Raw genomic sequence first — 10,874 nt, forward strand, 5'->3', positions numbered from 1 at the left:
AAATAGGTGAGGGTGGTAGCTCTACAATAATTGTTGATCACGCTACTCCACTATTTTATTATTGGGGACTATTTATTTAAATTTTCGATGTTTTTAACTGTGTGGAAACTGCAATGCGTTTCATTTTGCTTATCAGAAGTAAACGAAAAAACTTGAATTTGAAAACTAAATATATTGCTTATGTTATTTCTAAATACAGAAACATTGATGGCCTATGTACAAATGAATGACACACTGATTAAATACTAACGACGAAGAAATCAAATACAAAAAAGTAAACGATAAAAAATTGATTATGATTATTATGAGCGGCACTCAGATATTTCTTTCAATAAAGTGATAAACAAATTGATATGAATCTGTTGCTATAATTTATTAAAAAGTAACATCAAAAAACTGCCGCAATTAAAGTTTTGAGTTTGACAAATTCAATTCCGGCAGTTTTCGTTAACAGATATGATGTCAAGATATATAAATATCTGAAATATTTACAACAATAGAACGAATATCTAAAAAAAATATTCGCGTCACATCAGGGTTTTACAAATTATAAAAATGGCACACATGCAAATACAAAACCTTCCTCTTGACTACCGTAAGACTCTAAAAAAAAATTAGACTTTCAAAGGATAATACTGTCCTTTCGTCCTAGCGAAATTAAAATTAATTTGGCACACGATCTGTAATACTAAAACAATCGGAAAAAAAAGATAAATATCTCCAGAATATTATAAAAATGTTCAACAATAATTTACGTGGTTTTGAATTTTAAACCACACAGAGTAACATTAAAAAAGATGCTAACATCCTAATAGAGTCAGATTGTCACACACAAACCTCCATATCATCTAAATTAATTAAGTTATCACCACTACACAGTTTTAATATCGTTTTCTTTATTCGTAACGCTGGTAACCGCACGTTGGGATTCTGATGCCAGCACTCCCTCATCAATTTGGCCATCACGCTTAATATCTACAAGGGAACAATAAATTTACACAAATCAACAAAATATGAATTTCTTACTGGATCACTCGCCCATCTATTAAGTAGACTAGGCCGCTGTTGATCTATACAAACCACTTTCTTCATATCTTCAAAACTGGGATCATTAGGCACTACGTCATAAAATGGGGGTTTGTAATCCTCAGCAATGCCATTACTGACCGTCCTTCGACAGACCTCCCAAAGGACTAGACCTAAAGCGTAAATATCGGCCCGGCGAAACGAATCGAAGTAGTCCATTCGTATCCTACAAATTTTCGTTTGAAAAAAAAAAAAATGGAAGTTGTTGAAACATACATTTCGTCTAGTACTTCTGGCGCCATGTACCTTTTCGTTCCCACTTTGGGGTTTGAACCTATATCTAATTGATCAGTAGCTTGCTGATGAGTAACCGCCAATCCGAAATCGGCGATGCAAGCTATACCGTTGTTCTTGACGAGGATATTTTTACTTTTAATGTCGCGATGTGCTATCGCTGGTTTCCCCTGAAATAACATTATACGCAACCAATGCTAATACCAAACAATTTTTAAACATATCTTGCACTAAATATTTTTCTATGTTCACGTCAAAAATGAAGACAAATCCTTGCTAGTATCCAAAGTAAAAAACACAAAAAACACATCAAGAAATTTAAATAAAATTTGTACCATTGATATCAAAATTACTGCAATATAATAATAAAAGTGGCAGATGTTGGTTGAAACATTTTCCAACGTGACCGAAAAAAAAGTCATTAAACTTACTTCAGTTCCGAAAATCTCGGTGTGTAAATGCACCAAACCATTCGCTATGGATAAGCAGAGTCTTAACATTTGTTGATGAGTTAAAGTCGTCCGATTTAAATGATCATACAAACTTCCCAGAGAATGATAGTGTGTTATAAGCCACAACTGTGTGCACGAGTTACGTGACGTCATATCCGACCCAATGTATCCCAGTATGTTTTCATGGCGTAATAAAATTGTACTACAAAATATAAGTTTATTTTAAAAAGACTGTTTCATGTGGTTGGTTACCTATAAATTTCAGTTTCCCGATTCCAGCTGGCTTCATCTCTTGAGAAAAATATTTTCACAGCCACGTTTTCCCCAAACCACACACCCCGCCACACTTCGCCGTACCGCCCCTTGCCTATGCACTCCGCTAAGGAGATTTGTTTAGCCATAGTCCTTTGAATTAGTAATGGAAGTCCAGAACCACTCCCTGATGTTAAAGAGTTTTCTAGATATTCTCTTAATGTACTGTCTCCGGCTGCTGTAGCTCTTAGTAAATCGTCAGAGGCGTAGTATGTGTCGGGGTCTAGGCGGCTTTTATTGCAGAGTCTTCGGCGGTGGATGCGACGCATCAAGTAGAGGATGACAGCTCCTAAACATTCAGTTAAAAAGAAACCAAACATACATTATCTTAAATGCAATTTTTGGCGTAAGTTCGATCATTTGTTTTGGTAAATTTAGAAAAGTAATTAAATTTATTTTAAGCATGAGAACAAAATAAATATATTTTCAATCTGCGAACTACGAACAACGAGAGGTTAAAGATATTACCAATACATTCTTTTTTAACTTTCAACTAAATCTTTTTAATAAAAGAATAAATCTTAAGAAATTGATAGATCACCTAAAATCCCTGTTTGACCTTATTACAAAAATTATTTTTCAAATGTGTGACCATTATTAAATTAAGCCAAAAAATTAGTTCTGTGGTAAAGAATGATGTAATTCATGTAGGTTGCACCAATATGTAAACAACAAAATTGAGCAATATCAATAAAGAAACATACCCAATGTTCCTATCACAACAACAGGTCCTAAAATAGCCGCTATCATTTTCAAGACATAATCCACTGAATCTGACTGCGCTGCCACATCTTTTGTATATAACGGAGGTAGTTCAGGAAAATCCCCTTCATTGCAAAAATCCCCAGTACAACAATCCACTTTAAACTGCCCACTAGCTTGACGTTTTTGTTGCCCACTAAAGGACGGAGTTTGGCAAATTAATGGAAGTTGGTCTGTGTTTTTCGTACAACCCCTCATCACACTCTCTTGACCTGCAAATTTCAATGAAAATCTTTCCCCAAAAACGCCACTGTTTTTTCACCGGAACTTTCCCGAACGCGCGACTTCCAACACTGAATAGCACCGGTGCACACCATGGGATTTGAACAACTAGGGGGCTCACAAGTTCTGCACTGGTATCGTTTGATTCCTTGTCCATCTGTTATCTCATTTTGGTTTTGAAAAGTCTCCAGGTTTTTAGACAAGCCACTGTGTTCGTTGCTGACTTCGTCGTCGTCATCGTCGGTGTCTTCTTTAAGCTGAGGCCTGTGTAGGACTTCACCTAGAGCATCAAATGCCAGTGTTTTGGTATTAAAAAAGCGAGCTTGAAAATCAAGGTGGCTGTTTTGTAAAGGGTTACTGCATTGGTTTGGACTGTTTAGTAACAATTACCTGTGCAAATGTGTACCACTAACAATATTAATAAACAATTTACAAAATTTGTGGCGGCCATATTACGCCGTAACCCGTAAATAACAACAAATACGGGGAATTTTGGTGTGTTATGTTGACATCACTGGGACTTGTTGGTTGACAGCCTGTTGACAGATGCCAGCACAAAACAGATGTCGGTGCGTACGTGGTACCAACCGCACTACCATAAATCATTATTCATGGAAAATTCACTAATCTTTTTTATAAATAATAACAATTGTAGTTTAATCTTTGTTTTTAATAAATAAATTTCTGGTTTTCTTATTTAACTCCCCGTTTCTTTTTGTTTTGAATTTTTGATGAAGTATGTCGTATCCAGGCAACCATAATTACAACAGTTTTCGCTGCCTGCATAATTATCATTTAAATGAGCTGTTTAGCAAACGGTAAAGAGAATGTGCGAATTTCTGCTTTTTCCAGTGAGTAATAATTAAAAGTGGAATGGAGGCGAAAGTGTATGCATAATTTGATTCAATTTGGGCTTTAGGTCTTCAAAAGTCCTCTGAAATGTCGTGGCCTGAGCCTAATCCATTAGAGAAGTTAAACTGGCTGATACACTTGCAACATGTCAGAGGTGAAACCCAGCAGTGCAAGGAGCTTATCAAAAGCGAAATTAAAAAGAGCGGAGGAAGGAACGAATTTGCTTATTTTAAACAGGTATTTAGCATTAATAAGTAAAGTGGATTTTTTTTTTCAACGAAAATAAAAACGAAGAAGGAAAAAAAAATAATCACACCGGGATTCAAACGTAATAACTTTTATTTAATCAAAAATACTAAATGCCAAAAAATTACTTTATACGTAATTATGAAATTTATTTATAAATTAATCCCATATTCTAAGTTCCTAAGCAATTCAAAAATTCACTTATTAAAAAAAGTTATCAAATCTATTATTATTAAAAAAAATCTTAATTGTTGTTAGGATCTATGGAAAAGTAAAAATTGTGTGAAAACAGAGATCTGTGCACAATTACATTGTCAATATTATTGAACCAATTTTAGAACTGAATAATAGATACAATATGTAGATATTGATTTTCAGACTACGTGAAGTTTCTATTAATGTTGTTAGGTTGAGAACAAGTGTTAACTTTATTTTATACATTAAACTGATTTAAAAAAACTAAAGTCAATATTTTCGTTGCGACCGTACGAATAAATACTGTATAAAATCAATGTAGTTGTTAAGTTCCATGACCAAACACGCTCACTGAGCGATATCAGAACGCATTGTGTCCATTTATTTCGCTCAGTGAGCATTTTCGATTTTTGAATCTAACATAGTCATTAGCTACACGTGCGAATAAATTCAGTCGCATCAATTCGATCGATTCACCCAGATTTTTATCCTTCGTCGAAATTCTATACACGAGATGTTCATTTTACTTGCAAGGGCATGATTCTACGAGAAGAAGGCAAAATTCAAGAAGCTTTAGAATCGTTCCAGATTTGTATGAAACTGAATCCCGAACACGCAGACAATATCAAAGAAGTAGGAAAATGCTTGTAAGTATCGCATATATTTAGCTACAAATACAAAACATCTATCATTTTCCTTTCAGATACGAAATGCGTAGATTCAGGCTATCGCTCGAGGCGTACTTAGAAGCTGAAAAGGTTTCGAGCTGTCCCGACTGGCAGATTTATTACAACATAGGTAAAATGATCAGAATTTCGTATGAAGCCACATTGTTTCGTTAATTATCCCATTTATTTCCCAAGGACAGTGTTTGATGCGACTGGGAGAAATACCGAAAGCCAAAGAATACGCACACAAAGCTGTTCAGATCGGAAAGCACGAGAATGCGTATTCTTTGTATATCAAGATTTTGGTCGCTGAAGGAGATTTGCGGACGGCAGTTGCAGTATGCAACGCATCGATAGAGTGAGTGATTTATTTCATAAGTGTTTGTTTTTCATTGTTTGCGGGTAAGCTGTAAGAGGGATTTTTGTTTGCTCTTCCCTAGTCGTGAAGCTTGAAACGCCACAAAAGCATGGAATACTCAGAAGGAGCTATTCTTAAAATAGAGAAATCTTTTTTATAAATGTTGTTGTTAAAATTGGAGTTTATCTGACAGCGGTGTAAATATTTTTAAAATAACAGTAACAATAAATAGTACAATACTTGCAACTTAAATAATTCTTTGTGTGTCCTTTTACAAATCCAGTTTTTGCATTTTCAAAAGTTTCGTTAAGATTCTATATTTTTTAGTGCGGCGAAAATAATTTCACACAATTTTTGAGTTTGAAGCTTTATTAAATTTAAATGTAGATATTTTTGTGCAATTTTTAAATTAAATTAATTTATAAAATTAACAGGAAGCGTAAAACCATAACCACCTTTTTGGTTGTTGCTTGTCTGTCTGTCTGTTTGCTAGAAATGTGTAGAATTTTTAAAATTTGAAGTGTCCATGTATTGACCAAAAACTAACAAACATTTTTTATGTTTATCCCGTTCGTAAAAATAATAACGTCATCTCAAAATTATTGTTACATAAATGTCATTTGAAAATAAATTAGATAAGTTTGTAATTTTTAGAAATTTTATTTTATTTTACCACTCGATGGTTAAGTACTTGTCTCTTCTCATCTGAAATTAGTTAGCCAAAAGTTTACAGATTTGTCTCTTGATGTATGACGCGTAAAAAATTTAAACGAACTATATATTAATTATATTAAAATCACAATTTGTCGACGCTTTTCACCAACCAATTTGGCATCATCTAAACTTCAGTTTAGTGTTGTCTAGATAGTGCCGACGTGGTTGGCGAAACGCATCGACAATTTTTGAATTTTTGCTGTCGTAATGCTATATTGTATACCGACAACCGAGTGGTTAAAGAACGGACTTTTATACCGCTTTCTTAGACTTTTCTGTAACTTGTGTGATTTTTATTTGCTCTTTAAAATCCAAATTTTTTGGCGGCATTGCAGAGGGTTTTGACCTCCTGCTACGCCTTTGAGTTTACCACGAACCGATATTCCATCCCGAATTTGAATTTATATGATACATATTTTTAGCATCCCAACATTTCCGATAAATGAAAAAATGTGTCGATCCTATGACGTATTTCATGAATTTCTAGAGATTCCTCTTTGTACAAACGAATCTTTCTTTTTGTTATTTTTCTTTATATGTTGCTCCTATTAACGGCGAACATTCTGATTTAATTAGTAAAGTTTCAGGAGCAATTTTTCACGGCCTCTTTAAAGGGAAGCCGTTAGTAAATTCTGAATATCCGTCTGTTCTTTAAACCTGTAGAACGATAAAAGACAGAAAGGAACGGTTTTCACTAGGATATTAAAGCATATTTAAAACTTGTAGTCAGTTCGGAAACTTAAAATGAACTTAAAATAATACAAAAAGTTTAATTCATTTTAATTAAGAAGCTAATCCGGCTTTAATTTTGATTAACTTTGGCGATTAATAATTAAGAGATCACAGGGCACTGTGAAAAAAACCTTTCGCCTGTTTTTTCAGTAAATAATAAGTTTTTAATTAAAAAGCACATACGTTTCAGATCTTGTCCCGATAGTGTCAACATGTTAACTGAAGCCGGTATTTTGTGCCTTAAGATGGGCCAAACGCAACACGCTTTCGAAAAACTGAGTTCCGCTCTCGCTTTGGACCCAGCTTGTTCTAAAGCTCTTCTAGGCATCGGCTGCATCACTCAGGTTAACATAAAACGTTATCAGTTTTTCATTTTATATTAATGGATAGCTGTCTACAGTCACACGACGAATACGATGTTGCTTTGACGAAGTACAAAGTGGCTGTTTCTTATGAACCCAATTCGATTGCTTTGTGGAATAATATTGGGATGTGCTTTCATTCAAAGCAGAAGCATATTGCGGTAGGTATTTTTTTGTAGTTAAAAAATACGTGGCTTCAAACTCGTTTAAAGTTTGTTGTGTTATTAGTATTAGGGTTTTCATGTAGCTTTAAAGTTTTAAGAGGCTCTGAAACATGAACTCTTGTACAAATTAAGCTAGACCAATTATTTTTCTTGTTCAATGTTTGTCTGTCGTTGAAAGATGCGTGAAAACAGGTATATTAAAAATAACGAACAATATTCCAACGATCGTATAAGCTTCATAACGACAGTTTTATGCAGACATTAAAATCTTTTGAAAGCTCTAAATGTAATTTCAAGAAATCGATTTGTTAGCCGTGTTCAAGAAAGACCTGATTTTAAAAATGTAAGCATAAACTCATTTCATGGTAACATGATCATCATCCTTATATATAAACCACCACACACAAAAATGTTACGGTTAAAATTGTTTAATAATTTTCCACTTCCTGAACGACGTATTTTTAAAAAATCCACGACAAAATAAAAGATCCTTCACCTTTTCTTGTATCCTTCTTCAACAAAGTATTAAATTCAGCACTCTATCATCCAGCGCACAATATCTCATTTTAATACGAAACCCTCACAGTAAACTTTGCAAAAACTACACGACACAGAAAGGTCCAATTTGCATAAACCAACGTTGTTTACTACAGGCCATAAGCTGTCTGAAGAGAGCCCTATGGCTATCCCCGACAAACTGGAGAGTTCTTTTCAACTTGGGTCTCGTACATCTAGCGACTTATCAAGCGGCATCTGCATTTAACTTCTTGTGTGCTGCGGTTAATCTCCGACCCGACGTTCCTCATTCTTTCACCAGCCTGGGATGTAAATGATTTTCGGGAAGTTGAAAGCAAAAATGCATTGTTTGCCTTAGGTGCTTTGTTTGAGCTCAACGATTACGAAAATGCCGGAAGAGCATTCCGACAGGCCCAGGCCCTGGCTCCGGAAGATCCGCTGATTATCGTCAATAACGTTTTGTGTTTGCTGCTTTCGGATCGCAAGCAAGAGGCGATGGAAATGATTGAGAAATTTAATCTGGTGGCGCAGCAGGATGGAGCCGTTGCTAAAGACGTAATGCTGTGTGTCTGTGACGGGCTTATTATGTGTTTTTTTTTCTTAGGTGGCAACGCTTGCTGAAAAATTAGCTGCTAAATTAGAGGATTCAGTTTCAAGCGAAAACAGAACAGCAAACGGGATATGTTCGGAGCACGAAGAACTAAACAATAATGGAGACGGATTCGAAAATGATAACATGGCAGCAGTGGCGGCTGGTGGGTCAAAATTTCGGGTCGGCCAAATATTTTGAGTCTACACCTTGGTGTTATATATTTTCGTAATGTATGGCTGCTACTCATTAACCACTGACATTTTACGTGCCAGGATGTACAAAACATCTCAAATGTTTCGACCTGTTAAAATAATTTTTTATAGGAAATTGACAATGTCAGTTTGATTCCAAATACTATTAATCCTTAATTCTACTTGTTCTGCTTTATCATTAATTGAGAACCACCGAAAACATTATTTTTACTGAGTTCCGCGTCGACCGGCGGCTATACGGCTTGCCGACCCCGGACATCCACAATTAAATAATAATAATTAAATAATGACATGCAGTTAAAAAATATAAAAAAAGTAATAATAAAAGTACCAACTGTTAACTATCTTCATTTACATTTATTTATTTTTAATGTATATGACAAATTGTCAAATAAATTAATTGAATAATTGAAAAATTAAAATGATTTAAAACTTTAAATTCGTTTCTGAAATATCTGAAAACGCTTAGATGCTAAAAATACAGAAAAAGCGCATTTATGGTGTAGCTAAGTTATGTACGAAAAATAAAATTTTAGATAATTTAATGTAATTTTTTTCGTTTATTATTCATACACAGAAAAATGTATTAAATCGACAATTATTATTTAAAAAAAAATAGTATGCACTGAAGAACATCGAAGCCGTTATTGTCTTGTAATTTGGTTAGCTATCTTAAATATTAAGCGTTTTAAAAACTAAATTCGCGTTGCTGGGTACGGCGAAGGAGGATTTCGCCGGACCTGGCACAACATACGTTCCGCCAGGTCTTTGTCTACTACAGTGTACTAGACAAAGAGAACGATGAAACCGTAAGCTGCTACGAAGTCGAAACATCGAGCATAATGCATTCCTGGGTACGGCTTGCCGAAATCTCGCCGGCAAAGCGTGTTTATCAGCATTTAAAATTAGCAACAAATGCTTTATTTTGTACCTACAACATAATAAAATATATTTTTAATATATATGATCTATCCTAACGTACATTCAAACTTTATTTCTTTTTTTATTTTCTAATTTCAACGCTTACTAAGTATTTTAAAATGACTGGTACGGCGTGGCCGACCCTGCCGCCCCTGACCAGCCGCCCCTGCATGGCAGGATTGGATGAAGTAGCCTCCGGTAATTTGTCGAGGGAGTTTGAACCCGACGAAGTGTAGGGAATTAAATGAAATTAGAAATGTTTAGTTTTGTCGTACGTATTTTCTTGTTACGTAGATTTTCTTCATGTTAGCACATGAAGACGTATTGTTTAGATGTTTAATAAAACATTATGTTGATTTCTTGAGCATTTGTTTTCAAACACTGTTGAGTCGAGTTTACTTAACAATATGTTTAGAAATGTCATCAGATTTTTGGGGGGCGCGATTCTAAAAAAGATCGCATAACATAAACGTATGGGAAATACCATTTAGGTAAATCTCATCCAACCCAATCTAAAAAAAAAACACATTTTAAAAAATCTTGGCAGGTCACTTAACACCACTTCCGCGAAATGTGTGGTCTATGGGAAAGAACTATTATTATCTCCTAATTTTTTTCAACTTAAACATCTTATCAGAATTGAAAAACTTAAGAAATCCCAAAATATTTTCTTTGATGATCCTTCTGATTTCAAGAATTCGAAAATTTTATTAACTTGAAAATTTTAGAATTGAACGATTATTGTTCTACAAATCTTAAAAATTTTATGTATTTTTGGGTGTACATCAGATTTAAAAAGGTGAATGTATTAAAACTCATCAAGTTGAAGCACCTATAAAAAAAATGAAAAAACTTAAAATCAAATTCAATAAAAATTACTCGTCGGACTTTCAAATACTTGAAAACAACAAATGTGTCCAAAACGTTAAATTAGAAAAATTATAAATCTTGCAACTTTTCGGAATCTAGAGAAGTTTGAAAAGTTTAACAACTGCAAACATTTTGAAAATGTTGCAAAACATGAACATTTTCTTTCTGTTGATTAAATACGGCAAAATTTATACTGAACATATAAATTTGGCTGGAGATGGGTAGGCAGCAATGACAACTCTTCGTGTCAGTGCCTACCTTTCTATCGTTAAAATTAATACAAGAAATCAATTGCTGTTGGATTATTCCGTTTTCGACTGAAAAACACCCATTTAGTAATCTATGCTCCAAATTACAGGCCAGACAGATAAAATTACCTGAAAATGCACACCTTCATCGTGTGG

At 34.3% G+C, this 10,874-nt stretch overlaps 2 protein-coding genes across 2 annotated transcripts; one reads left to right on the forward strand and one right to left on the reverse strand.

Moving 5' to 3' along the window:
* Positions 1-201: 201 nt before the first annotated feature.
* LOC135124572 (activin receptor type-1) lies at positions 202-3,571 on the reverse strand. Its single transcript, XM_064049746.1, has 8 exons — positions 3,459-3,571; positions 3,109-3,348; positions 2,789-3,058; positions 2,025-2,373; positions 1,752-1,974; positions 1,303-1,490; positions 1,027-1,252; positions 202-975 (listed from the first exon to the last, which is right to left on the reverse strand). Exons 1-8 carry the CDS (start codon positions 3,517-3,519, stop codon positions 826-828), a joined length of 1,707 nt encoding a protein of 568 aa, XP_063905816.1. The 5' UTR covers positions 3,520-3,571; the 3' UTR covers positions 202-825.
* A 265-nt stretch (positions 3,572-3,836) lies between these two features.
* On the forward strand, positions 3,837-9,956 carry LOC135124114 (Bardet-Biedl syndrome 4 protein). The gene is made up of 11 exons (XM_064048985.1): positions 3,837-3,919; positions 3,988-4,157; positions 4,896-5,008; positions 5,065-5,159; positions 5,225-5,387; positions 7,024-7,177; positions 7,234-7,356; positions 8,013-8,184; positions 8,234-8,430; positions 8,480-8,630; positions 9,790-9,956. The coding sequence occupies exons 1-11, from the start codon at positions 3,868-3,870 to the stop codon at positions 9,834-9,836; spliced, it is 1,437 nt and encodes a 478-aa protein (XP_063905055.1). The 5' UTR covers positions 3,837-3,867; the 3' UTR covers positions 9,837-9,956.
* Positions 9,957-10,874: the final 918 nt, after the last annotated feature.

Source organism: Zophobas morio, unplaced genomic scaffold (assembly GCF_036711695.1).
Source record: "Zophobas morio isolate AGI-343-1 ecotype UQ-CSIRO unplaced genomic scaffold, CSIRO_AGI_Zmor_V1 ptg000007l, whole genome shotgun sequence".
NCBI lineage: Eukaryota > Metazoa > Arthropoda > Insecta > Coleoptera > Tenebrionidae > Zophobas > Zophobas morio.